The sequence below is a fragment of the Anopheles nili genome, chromosome 2, assembly GCF_943737925.1.
Source record: "Anopheles nili chromosome 2, idAnoNiliSN_F5_01, whole genome shotgun sequence".
Lineage (NCBI taxonomy): Eukaryota > Metazoa > Arthropoda > Insecta > Diptera > Culicidae > Anopheles > Anopheles nili.
The window spans coordinates 70,077,413-70,097,785 of NC_071291.1; the positions used below are offsets into that span (position 1 = coordinate 70,077,413).

Genomic DNA, 20,373 nt, shown 5'->3' on the forward strand with positions numbered 1-20,373 from the left:
GAGAGAGAGAGAGAGAGAGAGAGAGAGAGAAAAAAGTGAACCGACCACGGGAAAAGGTGTGGAAATTCTATCGGAAATCGAAGACGAGACCACGGCACCCTTTTCCTGCCAGCTAACCAGCAGCAGGTTCCGTGACCAACACAAACCCAAACAACCAACAACCCATTAATCCATCTATCAATCCGTCTGTCAATCATCTGGCTGACCGTGGCCCCCGTGTGGGGATTGGGTTGAGGGGAGGTGCGCACGGGGAAAAAAGGGGGGAAAACTCTAATGCGGTCGACGACTCGTCTGGTCGCGAGTGTCTGGTGCGAATGAACCACGTGAAGGTATTCACTTTTGGGTGGAATCTGCTCCAGAATCGGTTCCTGGTGGCGTGCATGATCGGTTGCTATGGGAACTGCTGGGTTGAATGGTCAATCGAAGTAGTCTCTGAGCTTGAAAACTCTCCTGGATCTTAACCTGATGTCGTGAGGAAATAAAGAACTTTACGCAACACTAGAAGTTTGTGAATTTATATAGATTTATTCACCTCATTTTATGTGCAGCATAAATTGTTAAAAAAAAGTTTCTCTACGCCTTGATAGTACTCCTTGAGAGGCAGCTCTTGCTGGAGAATCAATTTCCACGAAAAAACTTCAACTTTCAACAACCTTCCCAAATACGTTTTCCACCATAAAAACTCATCATTCCTTCTCGCTTCTCTCCTCTCAGGAACGGGCACATTCGGACGCGTATGCCTCTGCCGGGACAAGATCACCAACAAGTACTGGGCGATGAAGATCCTCGCCATGGCCGACGTCATCCGGTTGAAGCAGATCGAGCACGTGAAAAACGAGAAAAACATCCTGCAGGAGATCGACCACCCGTTCATCGTCAACATGTAGGTAAACGGCGTTTAAAATGGCGGGTTAAATGGCGACACACTAACGGTGGCTTGCGGGTGGTGGGATTTTTCGCAGGCGATGGAACTCCAAGGACGACTGCTGTCTATACATGCTGTTCGAGTTCGTGAGCGGTGGTGAGCTGTTTTCCTACCTTCGGAACGCGGGACGGTTCGATAGTGGCACCGCAAACTTCTACGCCTGCGAGATCGTGCTCGCTCTCGAGTACCTGCACTCGCTCTCGATCGTGTACCGTGATCTAAAGCCGGAAAATTTGCTGCTCGATCGCGATGGTCACCTGAAGATCACCGATTTTGGGTTCGCGAAAAAGCTGAAGGATCGCACCTGGACGCTGTGTGGCACGCCTGAGTATCTCGCACCGGAAATTATCCAATCGAAGGGTCACAATAAAGCGGTCGATTGGTGGGCTTTAGGTGAGCTAGGTGAAGGAGAGACCGTCAACACAAACAGCTTCTTATTCTGCCTCACTCACCCCCGCTTAGGTGTCCTGATTTACGAAATGATCGTCGGCTATCCTCCGTTCTACGATGACAACCCGTTCGGGATTTATGAAAAGATTCTCAGCGGAAAAATCGAATGGTCCCGGCATGTCGATCCCATCGCGAAGGATCTCGTCAAGAAGCTGCTGGTGCTGGATCGTACCAAGCGTTTGGGTAACATGAAGGTAAGGACGAACAACGGTGAAGTCGATCACCTCAAGGACAGTGTTGAACGTTTCCAATCGTCTTTCAGAACGGAGCGGAAGACGTTAAAAGACACCGATGGTTTAAGCACCTGGACTGGAACGTCGTGGCGCGGAAACAGCTAAAGGTAAAACAGGTTGATCCTTGCAGGTTTAGCATCATGTTTAACATCTCTCTCTCTCTCTCTCTCTCTCTCTCTCTCTCACACACACTCGTAGCCTCCCATCGTTCCTACGTACGTGTTTAACTCGAAGGAAGACGACACAAGCAACTTCGACGACTATCCGGAGACGGACTGGAAGTCGGTTCGATCGTTGGACAAAATCGAGATGCAACTGTTTGAGGATTTTTGAGCGTCTGAAAAAGGAAACAACCCCCAAAGTGCTCCAGAGGAAGATGCCAGCTGTTGGGACTGTTACTGTAAAAGTTCCTTAGCAACTAGCCAAGTCGCAGTAGGCTCGCGAAAGGGCGCCTGCAACGCTAACGGACGCGTTGAATAGTCACTGTATATAGATTTAGTCGTTTAGCGTTTTGTATGATGTAAGATATCCTCCCGGAGGGCAGTTAGGCTGCACTGTGTGTACTGGAAGCAGGAAAATGCACTATTGTAACTACTAAAGTCAACTAGGCAGCTTGCGCATTACGCCCAAGTCCCCCTTAATATAGTGTGGTTCTCATAATAGTCTGAATGTGAAGGATTAGTGTACTTATGGGTTTTTTGTTTCATCCTGGCCGACCCGCAGTAGCAAGGCAGTTAAGGTCCTAAGTTTTAATTCAACATGTGTACTGTGATAGGAAACCGATGCACGCTGTAGTGTGTGTGTGTGTTTGTGTTTGTGTGGGAGTGTGCTGCGGAGGAACGTTACGATCCAAAACTGTGGAAAACCCCTTTGCCAATCGATGGGATTATACTACGATAGCTAGGTATAATGCGTGAGTGTCTATTGCAATAACACAGGAGTTGCTTTTTTGTTTTTTTTTATGTTCATTAAATAGAGCAGGGTGATCGATCGAAGAGATGCGTATCCTGAGGCTTCTTCAAGCTGTCTGTAATTTTCCGCAAATCCACATAGCTTACCCTGGTGTCCCCAAAAGCTGTATTACACGTCACGTATTTGTCATACACTACTTGCAGCATTGCTTTCTGAAATAAAGTTACTTATAACGTTGAAAAGCCGTTGCAATGTTGAATCCCGATGGTCGAAAGTCCTCTGAAAGGGTGGGTTTATTCGTGTTTTGAAAATACAATCCTGTGAAAGTAGTGCAACAACAGCGCAATTGCTTTTCATCAATCCTTTCCGTTTAATGAGTTTGTTTGCATACCATTTTTAGAGTGTTAACTATAGCTGTGCTTCAGATTAATTACGAATTCGGCTAGGTTTCAACATGTGTGAGCATGGTGCTTGATACGGAAAGTTTGAAAAATCTTGCTAAAACATGGAAAATTATTGCGTATTATTCAAACAAAATATGTACGCACGATGCTGCGAGAGCATGTATTCGCAAAAGAACATGCTCATTGAAAGCGCAACAGTGTGCAAAGCGACAAAAATAAAATAATGGTAAACTGAAACTGCCCGCGTTTTGCACGGGCAAAGCAGCAAAATTTTTACCCAAAAGTAACAGGAGAACATACCAGCTAAGAGGTGCACATTTTAAAATTTTAAACGCTTAAATTCCACCACATGAAATGTTTCAAGAGGTTTGAAATGTTTCAAGCATTTTGGCGTTTTTAGCGCTACCTATGAATGAACTGTTATACTATATTTGAATTTTTAGAACAGTTAGCGCCATTTATTGATCAGAATTGTAAGCGTTTACATAATTTCAAGCGTTCGGTTCGATTTAAGCGTTTATATTTTTAAAAAATTGGTACACCTCTATTCGTATGCTCTCCTGTTACTTTTGTGACAATTTTCACAGTTTTGCCCCTACAGATTTTGTTCTTCTATCTTTAACAATTATCAAGCGACGCTGGCCCAATTCTGTCGAAACGTTTGCAGTAGCCCAACCGTCCATGCCGCACATTTTGCGGCTGTCAAAACAAGGTTGTCAAGCAGGCGCTGGTTTACGCAAAACGAAAAGCTGATTCTAGCCGAAAAGATAGCAAAAAATAGCCAATAAAAGCTGCGTGTTTAGTTGCTTGTTTGATCGAAGTGCGGAGGACAAGCAAACGCCATTGTAACCAGCCCAAAAAATAAACAGGATCCATCCAAAGAAGAACCTATCCTGCGGCAGGTATCTCGCGATCGGCAAACGGTTGCCTCAGTTGCTGGAAATCGATCAACCCTACCGAATCAGCGGCTGCTCTTCGGTGTCTGTCAGTTACCAGTAGTGACCTGCAACAACCACGAGCACCAAATCCGTTCTCATCATGTTCCGCGCGCTGTACGTTCGAAAAATCCGTCGGAAATTCCATCCGCACCACTAGGGTGGCACACGTTTGCGCATATTTTTCGTGCTCACAAACGGCCACTATCGGGCTACGATCGGCTGTGTGTCCACTCACACCACGCTCACATACAAGGATCAAACCGTGCAAAAACCGTACCCACCGATCGCGGGCGCTGATAAGCAGCCAGAGCCAGTCCTCTCACGATTGTGATTTTTCCCCCCAAATCCGGCAAACGGAGGATTTTTCCACGCCACGGACGAGCGACCAGAATCCATCCGACCCGGCTCAATGGGTGACATTCGCGATTGGAGGCCGTTTGTTTACGGCGGAATGGCCTCGATAATGGCCGAGTTCGGTAAGCAGAGATGACTGTGGTGGAGATCTGATTAAAGCGGGAGCAAAAACAAATAAAAAAAACAAGCACAAGTACGGGCACATGGCGATGCATGGCAACATTATGTAAGCCCCGTCCCATCTCGTGCGTCACCGGCTGGAATAGATGCGAAACACAGACACACACCACCACCACGTTTCGATGCGTTTAAATCCGTCTTCCGTCACCCGAACGACCGTTAACGTTGCAAACTGTAACCTTTCGCCGTTTTATCGCTTTTCCTCGTTCCAGGTACGTTTCCCATCGACACGACGAAAACTCGGCTGCAAATTCAAGGTCAAAAGACAGATCGATCTCACAGCGAACTGCGGTACCGGGGAATGATGGATGCGTTCGTGAAAATTTCCCGCCAAGAAGGCGTCAAGGCGCTCTATTCCGGGTAAGCTGCGGACCGGGCACAAGCTTTATGGTCACTTATATCATTTCCTTTCACCCTGGTAGGATATGGCCAGCAGTTTTGCGACAGGCCACGTACGGTACCATCAAGTTCGGCACGTACTACACCCTTAAAAAAGTGGCCACTGATCGAGGCCTACTGCACGATAAGGCGGGCAACGAGAGCCTGTGGTGTAATGCGGCCTGTGCCACAATGGCGGGTGCAATTTCGAGCGCCATCGCTAACCCCACGGACGTGCTGAAGGTGCGCATGCAGGTTCACGGAAGAGGCACAAGCGAGATCGGGCTGGTTCGGTGCTTCCGGGAGATATACGTGCACGAAGGCATTCGAGGGTTGTGGCGTGGGGTTGGACCAACGGCGCAAAGGGCTGCGGTGATAGCGGCCGTGGAACTTCCGGTGTACGATTTCTGCAAGCTTCACCTAATGGAGACGTTCGGCGATCAGGTGGCGAATCATTTCATGTGAGTGTCCGTGAGGTTACACCACCACCACCAGGACGTGGGACATTTCAATTTCATGCCGTTCCCCGGTTCAATTGCAGATCTAGTTTTATAGCGAGCTTGGGCAGCGCGATCGCCTCAACACCAATTGATGTGATAAGGGTAAGTGCGTTTGTTTTCGTCCTTTGAATTGGAGTCCTCCTTACCCTTACGTGCTTTTTTATCCTTCTTTAGACCCGTCTCATGAACCAGCGGCGTGTGCATCAGCTGGCACCGAGCATTTCACCCGCGACCACGACCACCGGTTCGACACCCAGGTTGTACTATAATGGTAGCATGGATTGTGCCGTGCAAACCGTGCGGAACGAGGGTTTCCGTGCCCTGTATAAAGGCTTCATCCCGACGTGGGTGCGCATGGGACCGTGGAACATCATTTTCTTCATCACCTACGAGCAGCTGAAGCAGTTCTATTAGACAACCGAGCGAACGAAGGGGCCACTTTTTGTTTCGTTCCGGCCCTGCCTCAAAGCATCGTGTGTAGATTGTGCTTTCGCTGTTTCGCGTTTCGAACCAAAGTATAAACCCCGACTCCTGCATTACGGGTCCGGTGTCGTCGGCCATCACATCCGACGGTCGGATTTAAGATGCGGCTTAGAATAGGCATCCCGCATTTCCGTAACTCATAAGCTTAGCTGTTTGCGAACAAATACGCCACATCCTTTGGGAACTGTAACAAAGGGCCTCCAATAATGAGGCACGTGTTTAACACCTGCAACCGGCTAGTGGCCAATTTAGTGTGAAAGTCAGCAAAGGGAGAGGGGATGGATCTTACCCACCATTATTCAATCGAATAATAATCGAATCTTCCGAGTGGAGTAAAGACTGCGGCGGTCCGTACGTAGTCGGGGAATGCATTTCTTTTTTGTTTTGCCAGAAATTATAGAGCATTTACCTTTCCGAAGGACTCGCTTCTGTGGGATGGCGGCTGGCTGCTGCATTGCCGGTAGGAATCGTTCGGTTTTGCCATTCGTTTTGTACCATAATGCTTAAAACGGTTTATTGTTCGTAAAATAAATGAAAATAAAACAACACCCGTGTTCCCGTGATCGTATGTTATGGATTTAAATTTTAAAATTAAAAAAAATTCATAGGACGTACATTGTTGGCAAATGTTTATTTATTCGTCAAATAAGAGCTGTTTTTTCATCATTAATATACTTTCTTAAACAAGTACACATCCTACATCATATCGAACATCAAACCACTCCAGCGGACGCGAAATTCCGCTGCTGTTCATCATCCTGGCGTGTCTTTAAAAGTGTTGAGAGCAGACTCAATCCTTGCCTTAAATCTTCCAGCAGCGCGCAACAAACTGTCTTACGGGTTTATCAGTGTAGGCCAGATAAGAGAGCACCACTTGCGCCTGCTCCTTTCTCAACCTCACGATTAAGCCTCACGCAATGAACATGAGAGCTCTATTCTCATTAGCTTAACGATAGAACATAATTTGGTTTATTATAGAGAACCGCTAATAATAGTAATAAAATAAAAAAAACCCTTCGCTCACATAAACAGAACATGTAGTTAACGTGCCACAGGCGTGTCGTCGAGACATCCTGTACCGATGGTTGGGCCGCGTTTTGATCGAACCATGCTTCAGCCAGCGTTTATCGCCGTTACCGTCTCTGCGGTGGTCACGTTGCGGTTTGGTCACTACCCGATAACGCCATAACCATTCTTTTTTGTTAATCAAAACGATCAATTTTAACTCATTCGCGCCTTTTCTTCTAAGCTCGTGCACACATCAAGCTAGCTAACTTTCGTACGCGGTTCGTACAACCGCTAACGCTACTACTGCTGCTGTTGTGTGCACATTTAATAAATAAGGCATTCAAAAAGAAAACATTTACGTTTACGATTGACCCATGCGATAAAATACAACTTAGAGCTAGAGATGCTACATCAGTTAGATATTAGATTATAGTATGTGTATTATTTTAGATGTGTTGTTGGATTGAAGCCTCCTCCTCTCCCGCGGGGCTGCAATCCAAGGGGATTTTTTTCGGTTACTTCCATCAGTATCCTCGAAACAGTAGGTTTATGTGCTGCTCCTTATCCGTATCTGTCTCCTACTTCGGTATCCTGAAGTTTAGATAATGCTGCGTGAGACCGTAGCTTGTTTATGCACCGTATGTCGATCCTACTGTAGTTCCGTCTGCTATCGATGCGTAGTAGTCATCGCGATTACTGATAGTGCGTGTTGGACGAAGAGGGACCCTTCAGCGGCCGAGATCTCCTGCCGGTCGCATTGTACGGGTGCGGATGCACGCTGCAAGAAACAACGGAAAAGCTTGTTGAACAATATCAAAAATCAACCGGACGTGCGCTCAGGCGGAAGTCGCACCAACAATTTCCCCACCATGACATATCACACACGTGTGAATCATTCTACAATAGTGCCAACCAACAACTACGGTTGATGGTGGTTAAGGGAAAGCGTTACAATGCACATTAGCTACGCTTTTAAAATGAGCAATACGTGATTGTTAGTAGGAAGCCGCTACAGCCGGTTATGTCCCATCGCGTGAATGAAAAATATATCGAAAGCACATACAAACTACACATACACACACACGTGACCGCGGTGAGTGGTGGAATTTAACAAGCTAAGCGAAAAATGAAGGAAGCAAAACACGATGATCGGGAGGATGGTTGTTATTTGATTTGCATTCCCTGCGTGCCAGTACCTTGTAGTAATGTGATGCTGTGTGCCACCGACGGGCGATGCCATGCTCAACGGTGACGAGACAGGCGATCGGATCGATCGCCGGGCCGAGATGGGACCACCGGTACCGTAACCGGACCCGGACCCGGGCTGGCCAATACTGTTTCTGTTGGTCCTTCCACCTTTCGACGCCAGCTGCTGCGGTTGCTGCGATTGGGGCGACTGTAGCTGCTGGTGTTGCTGTTCGAGGTGGCCGTTGCTCTGGTTACTGTTGCCCCTGTTGCTGCTGCAGGCATTGCACGTTGGCGTGTCGCTGGGATTGCCACAGATTTCGCAACCATCGTCCGGTACCTCGGTAATCGACAGAATTCGCTGCGACTGGCTGCGGGGTGAGGCGGGAATGAACAGAAAACCGCCACGTGGTACGCAGAGAGCGTGGCACGCGAAGGTGTGGTATTGCAAGATTATAGCGGCGCGCGAAACATCTCTTTTTGGGTTGTTTGTTTGTTTGTAGAGAATTTTTAATTGCTCTCAAGCTATGCTACGGCTTGCCTATGTACATCGGTCCGCTTAACGCTCGAAAGTGGAACTAGTATATTATGTGTACGACACATCATGACAATCCAATTCAGCCCCGCTTTCGGGGCAACCCACAAACATGCGCGAATTGTATCGCTACGGTATCACTACATCGAGCAAGCTGCGCGGGCAATCTGATCGAGCCCGATAACGGCTAACGAAACGCAAAAAGGAACCGCTTCCTTCCCCCCAATTCGGTCCCTTTCGAGTACTTACGCTGGCTGAGTCGACGGCAGCGCCAACTGTTCCGAACGGCGGCCACCTCCTGGCATGTGCATGACGGTGCGTGCTTTGTTCTGGAACTCGCGATCAAAGTCCTCCGCTTCCTCGTCGTCCAGATTGATAAAATCCTGGCGCTCCTCTTGCTGTCCGGTGCTCATGTTTTGCTCCCGCTCGATTATGTGCGCCCGATCGCCGATGTGATGCCCGATCGCCATTTTCTTCGTGCCCGTGCGGCTATCCTGTACCGTGTTGCGCGTCTCCTTAATACCACCCGGACCGGTGCGAGTGCTCGACGTGGCCTGATACACCTGCGGACCGTTTGGTCCGGATGTCATCGAAATGACGCTGCTGCTGGAGAACGAGGCTGCGTCGGAAGGACCACCGATGCTCAGCAGCCGGTTCATGTTTGGCTGCATGAAGGGCATCAGCGCGTTGTGGCGCATCCCGAACGCGGGACCGGCGGCGATGCTTTCCATTCCACCGCCACCTACGCCGCCCAGCATCCCGAATGGGTCGGGAAACAGCGAGTTGAGCATGTTGCTCATGTGGCGCATCGAGCGCATATGATGGCTTTTTGGGGGATGGGAAGAGAGAAAGTGCAACAATTTGAGTGCAAAGCATTAAATATCAAAGCGATACAAACTTTTTTCGCCACACGCATAAACAGGCTAATAATTTAAGGTATTTAATGCTGTACATATCACCCACGGGCGAGAGATAGTATAACTAGTCTAGGTCGTCGATGCTTACCCAAAAATAGGATCCTCCTCCAAATCATTCATCATGCCGAAGAGCGACATTCTACACCGACGTTACTGCAGAAGCACACGAGTTTTGATTTATTGTTTGCACTCCAGCAATACGCTAAAATGTACCACTTTACGTCTGCCTTCTCGTCACGCAGAAAACTATATTAAAGTTGCTTTGTTTTTTCACTACGAAACGAAAATACGAAGCAGAGCTACCAACATTGCAGCACCATATTCCCACATCACGTTAGGTGGTGCTTGCACACATATTCGGTGATTACTGTCACCCAGTGGTCGAATGAGTTGTTTTGCTCAATGTGAGACTTAGACAAAGGATAATTTTACGATATAGCTTGCATAAAATTGTTCTTAAATCGTATTATTTTATATTGGGCACTAACAGTTTGCAAACTAACCTGCACCGCTATATTTATAGTATTTTGTATGTTGCTTTTTCAGTTGTGTGTAAGCTGCGCGTAACTGCTCGATTTTTCTCGAACTAGATAGAATTATCTCGAACAACCTAGAAACCGCAGATAGCGTTTTGACTTCTTTCCCATGGCATAGAATATTCAAAAAAAAAATTAAACCAAATTACTACATTTATTAAACATCCAATAATTTCAGGAGTATCGTCACTTTATATATATATTATTATTTTCGAGGAAACATCACATTCTCTATGACTAGATCGAAGGGTATGTGTGATGGAAATCAACACCTAGTACTACGCACGTTTCAAACTACCTACATTTTTGTTAAATTAAAGATTCAAAACTGTACCTTCTCATCAAACATCTTCAGCAGCTCATCGTTCGCATTGAACGTTTCGTTATCAGCCACTTCAAACTCTTCCTTGTCCAGCTTAATTTTTTTCATCAGCTTTTCCAAATTGCTTTCTGGCGCAATGTGGCACGTGTCGCTTTCCTCCTGCGTGTTATCCTTTTCAGAAACATTTTCCTTACTGTGCGTGCATGCCGTGGGCTGGCAGTTGTTCTTGTGATTGGCACCTTCCGCAATTACAATATCGTTCAAGCCACCATGAACGGAGCCTGATTGGGGGACGGGTTGTGTGCTTTTACAGCTCTCAGTTGTCTCATCGGCAGGATCATGTTGGATGTTGAGCTGCTGAACGAGCGTATCGATTTCATGCCCTGCCGTTATCATATCTACGCTCGAACTGCTTGCCGTTCCAGTCGATTCGGTTTGTGCCTTTAAAGCAGCCAAGTTCGCCGTTTTGGAGTATATGTTCTCCCCTATGTTGCTGATGTAGTAATTGTAAAATATATTTTTCTTTGGTTCGGGTTCAAATTCCCCGGTGGTTTTCTGTAACCCCATACGAATAAGGATGGATATTTTGGTGTTGTACGGTTTCAACCATTTGTACACCTTACGGTGGACGATCGTTTGTTCGTCTTCGCACAACGGATCCCACAATTCAATTAACGATTTCTTCACGTTGTCGATCAGGATCTGTTTTCGCATTTCCGGTATCAAGCGCCCGATTCCATCCAAATGGCGGAACGTTAGATCCAGCAGCATTTGGGCGTTTTTATTTGTGATGAACATTTGCCATTTGAAAATCATCACCATTAAATCCCACAGCTTGTCCATCGAGCTGATATCCAGACGCATTAGCGAACAGCACGCTATGTCCGTCAGCAGCACGCGGCACTGTTGTACGGTCAACATGCTTTGCTGATATGCTGTCGCAATATAGTGCAGAAACTTTGGATCTAGCAGCACCTCAGTGATTTCTCGCAGCACTGTGAATGGAATCATCATCAAGCAAGGAAACAATTACAAATTTAAATTGAACTATCTTTTTAACGGTTGAAGGGAAATAAAAACGAATGAAGGATATTAGTTAATTTCGAAAATTGACCCTTCCACACACATAGGGCTGTGGCGTGAGTTTGACATTTGCGGCAAAAAATAGCACAAACAACACGCACTGTAACAACAATTCAACGCAAACCGTACACTTTGCTTAATACTCAGTAAGAATGTGTGTATAAATGGAGTAAATATGGACTTAACATTGTTGTTTCTTTGCAGAACGCCAACAATGTCCGGCCTGGAGTCGTACGTCAACAATACAGTATCTATTATCACGGCCGATGGGCGAAATTTCGTCGGCACGCTAAAGGGATTCGATCAGACAGTCAATGTAATTTTGGACGAATCGCACGAACGCGTTTATTCGATGACCGCTGGTATCGAACAAGTCGTACTAGGGCTACACATTATCCGCGGAGATAACATCGCAATCATCGGCCAGCTGGACGAGAGTGCAGACAGCAAGCTAGATTTTACTGCGATACGCGGTATGCCACTTGAGCCGGTGGTGCATTGAGCCCTTATGCATTCCATGGCATATCCATAAAAACAACAAACAAGATCGCGGAACATGGCCGACCAAAACAATAATGGATCAAAGGTTATACGGTATAAGTATAAAACGTTCTATTATTAATGTAATGGCAAATAACGTCATCTCTGTAGCGAATGGGTGGTCTCAAAATCTACCCTACCTGTCCCAAAAACCTTAGCAATATTTAACGAATTCTTGTGAATTTGCCGTTTGCTGCGGATCCAGTGAAATAAAGCGACGGAAACGAACGATCGAGGGAACTGATTTTAATATTCCAGGACTCCGATTTGAATTTGAACACACTAGTCGATTGACATCGAATTAGGTAAACGATACTAGTGAAAATTTGCGTACTTACCTTGAGCTGATTTGTCCAACGGTATAGATTGGGCTTTCAGCCGTTGGTCAATCACGTATAGCATTTCGCATCCCAAGTTTAGTATGATTAAAATGTTTGTCACGGCCATGGCTTTTATTTTTCCCTATGTTAAAGGCTTCTGATAAAAAGCTAGTCACACTCTGGATGTCCCAACAAGGCACCGAAATTAAAAATAAATTAGCAATAAACACGAATGGCCAGTTGGAAGCAATTTTGCAACTAGCACATTTTATCGCTTTGCGGTGGTTGCTGTAGTGGTTTGTTTGTTGATAACCACTGCACCATGGCAACGACGATAGACCTACTGAGTAAAGGAGTTCACACGTGAATTTGTCGGTACTTGGGACCATAATATCGCCGTGTTTCGTTATATTAAAATTGCTTTACCGTAAGATTGTTTTACGATAACCAAATTTAACGGATTACAGAAAACAAATGAGTTGTAACTATACCCCATTTCAAAATTATGTTTGATAAAAAATCATGAAAATGATTATCTTTTATTTCTTTTTTTATTTAGACCAACCAGAAGCTAAGCTCTTGATTCGTCTACGTTGTATAAAATAATATGAATCAAATGAATGAATTAGTTTAAAATTATAACAAACCGCTGCAACTGTAACTGTAAAACTGCAACTTTAAAAAAAAACATCAAGGAAATGTCAAATAAAATGTCACAGAAATGTCCTGATAAAACCTTGGCTTTCATTTCTACCATTAACCTGTCGGTAGAATATCTATTCCATAAATGGTTAAATCTGGTGTTGCTGTTTGATTTAGTGCTGGAAGTAGTGCCAAGCCCGATTTTCTTGAAAACTGATCCAGTTTGATACGATTTCTGCATTTTCGGAAGGAATCATTTGGTCGTAGAAATGAGTAATCAACTCGAAGAAAAATTCGGTGCATGGGAACTGTTTGAGGAATTATGGGAAGAATCAATGAAGGAGTGCGACAAGACATTTAAGAACAACCCAGCATCAGCCAGCGACGCGATTGTGGCCGTCTCACAAGCAATCAGATATAAATTATTAAATGAACCCTGTAAAGACAGACTAAATCTTCGCCAGGATGTAAAAGACAATGCAAAAGCCCGCGATCTAAGGACCAAGGGCAATGAGTTGTTCCATCCAAAAGTGAAAAGATACATAGAAGCGACAAAATACTACAATGAAAGCATTTCGTTCTCTACCAAAGGATCAGAAGAACGAGGAATGGCGTACTCTAATCGTTCCATGATCTGTTACGCGCTACGACAATACGATGATTGCTTGAAGAATATAGCCCTAGCTCGCGAATCAAACTATCCGGAGCGGCTAGCGGTCAAATTGGCCCAGCGTGAAGCTGATGCCAAAAGAGCTCTACAAGTAGAAAACAACAATAACCAGGATTCTACCGATGGCCAATCCGATACCAACTGCATCACAGAGCCAAAAGAATTGAAGTTGAGCTACGATTCCCTTGAAACATTACCTCAGGTAGCAAATTGTTTGGAACTACGCGAGAGCAAAGACTTTGGTCGATTTGTGGCCACCAACAAAAGTTTGAAAGTCGGCGATGTGGTGATAATAGAAAAACCATTTTGCAACCTTCTGCTCGACACATATCGATGCATACGGTGTGATTTTTGTCACCGAGAAAGCATGTTCACTTTGATTCCTTGCGAAAATTGCACCGTGGCCATGTATTGTTCAGAAGAGTGCATGGAAAAAGCGCATGCACAGTACCATCGGTACGAATGTCCAATTATACGGGATTTGTGGCGAATTTTTACGAAAATTCCCGTTCTGGCAGTACGAACCGTCATTTCAGCGATTGCTGCTTTTGGACATAATTTATCTGCTATGAAAGACTACCTTGAAGAGTTAAATGAATCACAGGTGAATGCATTTACTATGGACTGGAGGACGGCAACGCCTCAAGATATATACAGTACAGTGCACGTGCTGGAGTCAAACCATGCCGTCCGTGACGGGAAGGATCGAGAACATCGAAGGTTCTTTGCATATATTGCATTGTCAATGCTGATGGATCGAACTGAACTAGGGCCGGTATGTGATGAAAACCCAGAGATACAAGAAATGTTGTTTGACCTGCTTGAGCGTCATATGCAAACTTGTCCTGTCAACATGCATTCACTGTACTACATGGATTACCATCCAAAGCGGAAGGAATACGACATGGAAAAGTATGCATCAGGTTGCTTTCCATTACTGAGTATGCTGAACCATTCTTGCGCGCCTAATATGACACGGCTCACATTGCCCGATGGGCGTTGTGCAGTCATAATCTCCAGACCAATTCCAGAAGGAGGCCAGCTTTATGATAACTATGGGTAGGTCGTAATACTGATAGTAGCTAAATTTGGGTTAAATTTTTGCATATCTCTCTTACAGAATGCACCACTGTTTGATGGCCCGCACTGAAAGAAGAAGTGATTTGATGAAACAGTACAAATTTCCTTGTAAATGTGAAGCATGTGAGAACAACTATCCCATGTTATTTAATCTTCCGAGGGTCGATTTTTATGAGCATGGTATGATAGATGTACACAGCATTCATGCTGAACTAGTTATGCATCAACCAAAAAAAGCAGAAGAACTTCTCCCAAAACTGCTAGGCTATCTGAACAAGATAACGCAATACCCGTATTTTGAAGTGTGTTGCTGCCAGGAGTTGCTGCTGCGATGCTTAGAAATTTTGCACATGTATACGTCGAAGAGCACACGATATTTGCGTTATTGTAAACCGTAATACATGTGAATGCCTTGTAGTTTTATGTAAGAGATAAGTAATCTCACGTTATGAAATTGTTTTCTTATCTCAGTTATCTACTTAACTCAATTTTTACTATATATTCCACATTATAACATCTCTGTAGTTAAGTTTTAAATGTTATTAAATTAAAAAAAGGACTGAAACAAAAGAAATTACTATTAATTTTTACTATAGAGATGACTAATGATTAATAAGTATTTTCTAGTATAGAGATGACGATTCAGTTTTACTTTTTTGTTGCATAATTGCACATCCTTGATGTGATAGATATCACCAATATATTTCTGCTTGGTTAAAATTACATCATCAAATCAACTATTTTCGCATGTTTCTCGCTGAGTCTATTAGTTTGCAACCTAAAATTGAAAAATGTATTTTTTCCCCACAAAACCTTGAATGTTAAGTGCATTTGTAACCGCCGTCGTATAGTCCTCAAACGGAATCATTTCATGCGCGGGAGCTTTCAAAGCGCCACGATCAATTAACTCAAACAACTCGTTGAACATTTCGCTACGCAGCGGACTGGCGGAGTTTTCTTTCGTCCACCGCGTCATCCAGAAACCGACGAATCGTAGATCTTTGAATATGAGCGATGCTGTCGGGACGGTGACTGGTTCGCGAGACATTCCCCCATACGTAACCATCACGCCGGCTTGATCCAGTTGGCGAGAGAGTTCCAATGCATTCTTTCCACCGACACAGTTGAGTGCTAACTTTGGTTTGCGAAAAATGCCATCTTTAAAGAGCTTTGTCGTGCGAAGTTCCTCTTCGGTAAGAATCTCGGCTGCTCCCAACCCCTTCAAGTAATCCTTCAGTTGCCCAAACTCGGGACGATCGCGCACGATTCCAATGCATTCGATATTCCACGCACGGCACAACTGGAAGATGGCCTGTCCGCAAGCAGAATTTGCTCCGTTTTGAATTACTGTATCGCCGGGTTTTAGCGAGACGAAATCTTTCAACATTCGGTAGCCAGTACAAGGGTTAACTGTGATAGTTGCTGCCTCTGCCACACCGATGCCCGCCGGAACTTTCATAACACGACTCGTTTTGTAGATGCCATGTGAACGCCACGTTCCTAGACCACTAGCAAAGGGTACAACTCGATCCCCCACTTTTAAACTGTTACCGCTACTTGGTCCTAATGCAATCACTTCTCCTACACATTCATTACCTCCAACGGCTGGAAACGTCGGTCTAACTGGATATTTCCCTGCAAAACGAAATAAGCGGTTCAGTACTTATATATATATACGTTTTCTCACCACAAATTATTACCTTGAATGGTATTGATATCAGCAGGGTTGACCGGAGCACCTAGTGTCTTTATTAAAACCTCACCATCCTGAAGATCTGGGATGGGTTCCTCTTGCAGGTGCAACACATTGGCCGGCTCACCATACTCCTTGTAACGTAGTACTTTTGCCATTACACTCATGCTGCGGCTGGAGGGAAACGGCATAGGTACTCGGGCTGCAAAACCCAAATGTTTCAGAATCGGTAGCATACTCCTTGTTGTTTTTTCGTATAAATATCCTTTTCGTTGCAGAAGTATTATGTTTACAGCATAGCTATCAGAAACCTAAACAAACAATACAGCATGACAGTAGTAACAAGACGGGTGTTACGCGCACCTTTATCACCTAGTATACCCAACTGGAATATTTCGAACTGTTTGGAAATTAAACATCGCCTCTTCATAACTACTCGAACAATTTTAAATTTTTCTTGGAACGGAAAGAATAATATTGAAGATGAAAAAATAAATTTAAACAATTACGCTAAAATCGAACTTATGGTTCTAGTAGAATGTTCCCTGCAGCGTGTTACGTAGTCCATTGGAAACGCTTATGGCAAAGAGATAAGAAATCGTTACACATTCTCCATGTTACTATGCGAATTTTATTCGGTTTATTGTTATCTCAAAATTGCTTCACTTTAAGGAAACCTGTATAAAGTAAGCTACGTCTGAAAACAGATCATTCTGAGAACGATCCATTCATATGTAGTAAATGCAACTGGTGTTAATATGGCTGAAAGTACCGGTGACAGCTCGAAAAGATGAGGAATGCTTGTATCGATCCTTATTCGTTGGTAAATTTCGGAGGACGTTTCTCCACGAACGCCGTCATACCCTCCATACGGTCCTTAGTCGAGAAGGTGGCATGGAAATGGCGTCGTTCAAACCGCAAACCCTCATTCAACGACATTTCGTAGGCCGCGTTCACTGCTTCTTTGCAAAGGCGCACGATCAGCGGCGAGAAGGTGGAGATTTTCTCGCCCAGCTTCACCGCCTCATCCACCACCTTGTCAGCCGGGAAGACCTTGCTGACAAGCCCGGAACGTTCGGCTTCCTCCGCCGTAATCATGTTTCCGGTCAGGCACATCTCCATCGCCTTCGATTTGCCCATCGCAAGGGTCGTGCGCTGGCTGCCACCGGCACCGGGAATCGTACCTAGTGCAATTTCCGGCTGGCCAAAACGCGCCTTCTCGCCGGCGTAGATAATGTCGCACATCATGGCCAGCTCACAACCTCCGCCCAAGGCGTATCCATTGACTGCGGCAATAACGGGCTTCTGAGCTTTAGCCACGCGAGTCCAATTTGCCAGGAAGTTTGTGTTTATGCACTTGGCGTACGTGTTGGGTTGCATTTCCTTAATGTCAGCGCCAGCAGCAAACGCCTTCTCGCTACCAGTGATGACGATCGCGCCTACCGAATCATCTGCCTCGTAGCGATCGAGGGCATCGCTGATTTCCTCCACCAGGCCATTGCACAGGGCGTTAAGAGCTTTAGGGCGATTCAACGTGATCAGGGCGACATTTTTCTTCTCACCCGTCAGTTCGGCTTTGATAAATTCGTACGACTTGGGAGCTGTTGGAATAGAGCGGAATAATCGAAACCAGCATGTCACACGCGTTAAACTAATTTGACCTTCAATTACATAACAACGTTTGGGCCTGACAAACCAGCCTAAGTCGCTTCTGGTGTTTCTGGCAAAACCTTACTTACCGCTGCTGTAGAACCGCAGCAGATTGGCTTGTTGCTGTTGCTGGCTGGCAGCCACATTGCGCACCAGCTGACCAGCGACGCGGGAAACTAGAAGACGTCCAATGTTTGCCATTTTTAATGTGCAAAATAACAATATTTTACCAGACTGCCGGCGATGGAGAAGATAGCTCAACAGTTTGCGACCACGCAGCAACAGCTACAGCTTACATATACCAGAATCACCGGCAGCTCCGCAACCTAAGCGTTGGCTCCTTACACAAATACACAGACCTTTGCTAGGTAGGGTGGGGAGACGGGAACAGTCGATGCACTATGGTTTAAGCCACAAAACAAGCCCTATCCAACAACATGCGATGAGTTTATACGTTGGGTAAACATTAACCTGTTTTTAACATCTATTTTGCTCTTGTGTAGAATATTATTTTTCAAAAGTCGTATAGATATTCATTGATATAAATCAATCGACATATTCAAGGAAATTTCACGTATAAAGCGATCATTTAACATACTTTTATAAATATGCGCTTTGGATTTCAAGTCTAAAATCTTCTAAATAATTTGTTTGTAACATAAAGATTATTTTGGATGTTATTTTCTTTTCAAAGATAGAATATTTAATAAATTTACGAATCTGGTGGTTTTGATTGCATAAATGAGGGGCGGGGCATTCAGATTAATACAGCATTTTGGATCTAATGCATGATGTAAAGGCAGTAATAGTTGTTCACGTTTTATAGCTTTATTGACTGCTTAGAATTCGGTGCAGCACCATATCGCGGCATATACTTGCATTTCTGTGCTCGCAAACTTCATGACACCCTCCCGTTTACAACAAGTGTTTATTATGACAAAAATCTTTTCTAAAATTCATTTTCCATCCGCTCAACAGTTATCGATGTTATCAGCTACAGTACACAGTTAATTTAGCAAAATATACTGCAGTATTTTTCGTACATTGTTGTTACAACTTGATTATGAAATATTATTATAATTAAAGACCAAAACCATATAAAAAATAAAGCACTCCATTGAATGGAACAGCTTTGTAAAATAAGTGAAGAAAAAATTGCGCACTAGGCAACATAAGAATGGAACAAATATATCAAATTACTGAGAAGAAAGCAAAAGCCCTGCGCGACATTGATTATATATAAGGCTATCTCTTCATGCATCGCAACGACTTTGAAAGCATGGGAACATTGCAATCAGCATTGATTTTATACGCTCGGCCATTCCGTAATATGGTCATTGTTTCTGCATCCCAAAATTCCATGGCGTATGTTTGCACTTTATCTCTTCTTTCTCCTTTTCTTCACGCACCAATAAATTGCATTTAGAGACATTATTCACTTCCGAGGCTGTTGGATGTGGTTCACTGGTTTGTTGTGTATGGCAGCCGGTGGTTTCTGGGCATGGGCCACCTGTGAAGCCTCAACGGAATGGTCGGTATGCTTGGTACTTGTTGCCGACTGGACCACTTCACCAGTGTTTACGTTGGGGGCAGGATTCTAAAGGTAACAGAAACGTGTAGAAATCAATCTAGTGAAAAGACAAACACAGTAAAGTCTACAGTAATTATCGTCATACCGAAAGCCCGATGACCTCAACTGGATCCTTGGCTGGTCGCTCAGGGTTCGGGGTTTTATGTTGCACAATGCGCATACCACCAGCCTTCACTGAACACGTGCAGTAATCGGAAATGCAATGAGAAAAATATATATTTCTGAGCTAGAGATAGTGAGAAGGAAATTATTTACCCGCTGGAGGATGACCTGCAACCAATCCTTTGTCTTCATCAGCCATCGTTCGTTTTAGAGGGTTTGCAACGTGTACTTTCTGTTGTACTGCGTGATCGACTTGATGTCGTTGAAATGTTTCTAAAACACCTGCTTACGATGGCCAATACCACATGTAAAGCTTATCTCTTATCTCGATGCCCGAAAAATACGCCAACAAAACAACGTTCACGATTGTAGGGAAGAAGTAAGTACTAATGGCGTTTGTATACCTTTTGACAGTTCCACGAGGGCAAGAAACAAAGGCGTAGAATAGAAATCAAAATAAATAAACCACATTGTTGGTTCGTTGTTCTATTTACCTGTTGATATAAGATGCTACCAAAGCTAATATGATAGTAATATGATGAATTATTAAAGAATTATGTCATTACAACATATAAAAATGCTGAATGCTGCGTATAACTGGATACACAGCTAATACATATGCATTTCTGCAACGCACTTTATTTTGCTTAGTTTTTTGCTACGTCATTTATGCAGATTCTAATTTAGAACAATGCAACTCCAATTTTAGTACAAAATGGAAGCTGTCAGAATTATGCTGTCA

At 44.4% G+C, this 20,373-nt stretch overlaps 9 protein-coding genes across 9 annotated transcripts in view; 4 read left to right on the forward strand and 5 right to left on the reverse strand.

Moving 5' to 3' along the window:
• LOC128730513 (cAMP-dependent protein kinase catalytic subunit PRKX) overlaps nucleotides 1-1,992 on the forward strand; it is a 32,598-nt gene extending 30,606 nt beyond the window's left edge. The window contains exons 3-7 of the mRNA XM_053823563.1: nucleotides 715-883; nucleotides 963-1,318; nucleotides 1,388-1,569; nucleotides 1,638-1,715; nucleotides 1,807-1,992. Of these exons, the coding sequence (XP_053679538.1) occupies nucleotides 715-883; nucleotides 963-1,318; nucleotides 1,388-1,569; nucleotides 1,638-1,715; nucleotides 1,807-1,941 (920 nt within the window). The 3' untranslated portion in view covers nucleotides 1,942-1,992. The remainder of the gene's footprint in view (nucleotides 1-714; nucleotides 884-962; nucleotides 1,319-1,387; nucleotides 1,570-1,637; nucleotides 1,716-1,806) is intronic.
• Nucleotides 1,993-4,262: 2,270 nt separating this feature from the next.
• Nucleotides 4,263-6,371, forward strand: LOC128721276 (mitochondrial uncoupling protein Bmcp). Its single transcript, XM_053815013.1, has 5 exons — nucleotides 4,263-4,338; nucleotides 4,609-4,756; nucleotides 4,819-5,235; nucleotides 5,316-5,376; nucleotides 5,449-6,371. The coding sequence occupies exons 1-5, from the start codon at nucleotides 4,272-4,274 to the stop codon at nucleotides 5,686-5,688; spliced, it is 933 nt and encodes a 310-aa protein (XP_053670988.1). The 5' UTR covers nucleotides 4,263-4,271; the 3' UTR covers nucleotides 5,689-6,371.
• Nucleotides 6,372-6,521: 150 nt separating this feature from the next.
• Nucleotides 6,522-9,633, reverse strand: LOC128721275 (myeloid leukemia factor). The gene is made up of 4 exons (XM_053815011.1): nucleotides 9,491-9,633; nucleotides 8,735-9,310; nucleotides 7,962-8,321; nucleotides 6,522-7,543 (listed from the first exon to the last, which is right to left on the reverse strand). Exons 1-4 carry the CDS (start codon nucleotides 9,538-9,540, stop codon nucleotides 7,459-7,461), a joined length of 1,071 nt encoding a protein of 356 aa, XP_053670986.1. The 5' UTR covers nucleotides 9,541-9,633; the 3' UTR covers nucleotides 6,522-7,458.
• A 627-nt stretch (nucleotides 9,634-10,260) lies between these two features.
• LOC128729599 (uncharacterized) lies at nucleotides 10,261-12,330 on the reverse strand. The gene is made up of 2 exons (XM_053823072.1): nucleotides 12,222-12,330; nucleotides 10,261-11,255 (listed from the first exon to the last, which is right to left on the reverse strand). The coding sequence occupies exons 1-2, from the start codon at nucleotides 12,328-12,330 to the stop codon at nucleotides 10,261-10,263; spliced, it is 1,104 nt and encodes a 367-aa protein (XP_053679047.1).
• Nucleotides 11,456-11,845, forward strand: LOC128720059 (U6 snRNA-associated Sm-like protein LSm8). The gene is made up of 2 exons (XM_053813705.1): nucleotides 11,456-11,489; nucleotides 11,548-11,845. Exon 2 carries the CDS (start codon nucleotides 11,558-11,560, stop codon nucleotides 11,843-11,845), a length of 288 nt encoding a protein of 95 aa, XP_053669680.1. The 5' UTR covers nucleotides 11,456-11,489; nucleotides 11,548-11,557.
• Nucleotides 12,331-13,114: 784 nt separating the features above from the next.
• Nucleotides 13,115-15,142, forward strand: LOC128731794 (SET and MYND domain-containing protein 4). The gene is made up of 3 exons (XM_053824935.1): nucleotides 13,115-13,188; nucleotides 13,228-14,574; nucleotides 14,636-15,142. The coding sequence occupies exons 1-3, from the start codon at nucleotides 13,115-13,117 to the stop codon at nucleotides 14,991-14,993; spliced, it is 1,779 nt and encodes a 592-aa protein (XP_053680910.1). The 3' UTR covers nucleotides 14,994-15,142.
• Nucleotides 15,143-15,346: 204 nt separating this feature from the next.
• LOC128720017 (enoyl-[acyl-carrier-protein] reductase, mitochondrial) lies at nucleotides 15,347-16,586 on the reverse strand. The gene is made up of 2 exons (XM_053813663.1): nucleotides 16,296-16,586; nucleotides 15,347-16,230 (listed from the first exon to the last, which is right to left on the reverse strand). Exons 1-2 carry the CDS (start codon nucleotides 16,522-16,524, stop codon nucleotides 15,374-15,376), a joined length of 1,086 nt encoding a protein of 361 aa, XP_053669638.1. The 5' UTR covers nucleotides 16,525-16,586; the 3' UTR covers nucleotides 15,347-15,373.
• A 321-nt stretch (nucleotides 16,587-16,907) lies between these two features.
• Nucleotides 16,908-18,339, reverse strand: LOC128730538 (probable enoyl-CoA hydratase, mitochondrial). The gene is made up of 2 exons (XM_053823589.1): nucleotides 18,028-18,339; nucleotides 16,908-17,889 (listed from the first exon to the last, which is right to left on the reverse strand). Exons 1-2 carry the CDS (start codon nucleotides 18,137-18,139, stop codon nucleotides 17,102-17,104), a joined length of 900 nt encoding a protein of 299 aa, XP_053679564.1. The 5' UTR covers nucleotides 18,140-18,339; the 3' UTR covers nucleotides 16,908-17,101.
• A 415-nt stretch (nucleotides 18,340-18,754) lies between these two features.
• On the reverse strand, nucleotides 18,755-20,260 carry LOC128730886 (death-associated protein 1). Its single transcript, XM_053823973.1, has 4 exons — nucleotides 20,126-20,260; nucleotides 19,785-20,035; nucleotides 19,615-19,703; nucleotides 18,755-19,535 (listed from the first exon to the last, which is right to left on the reverse strand). The coding sequence occupies exons 2-4, from the start codon at nucleotides 19,828-19,830 to the stop codon at nucleotides 19,374-19,376; spliced, it is 297 nt and encodes a 98-aa protein (XP_053679948.1). The 5' UTR covers nucleotides 19,831-20,035; nucleotides 20,126-20,260; the 3' UTR covers nucleotides 18,755-19,373.
• Nucleotides 20,261-20,373: the final 113 nt, after the last annotated feature.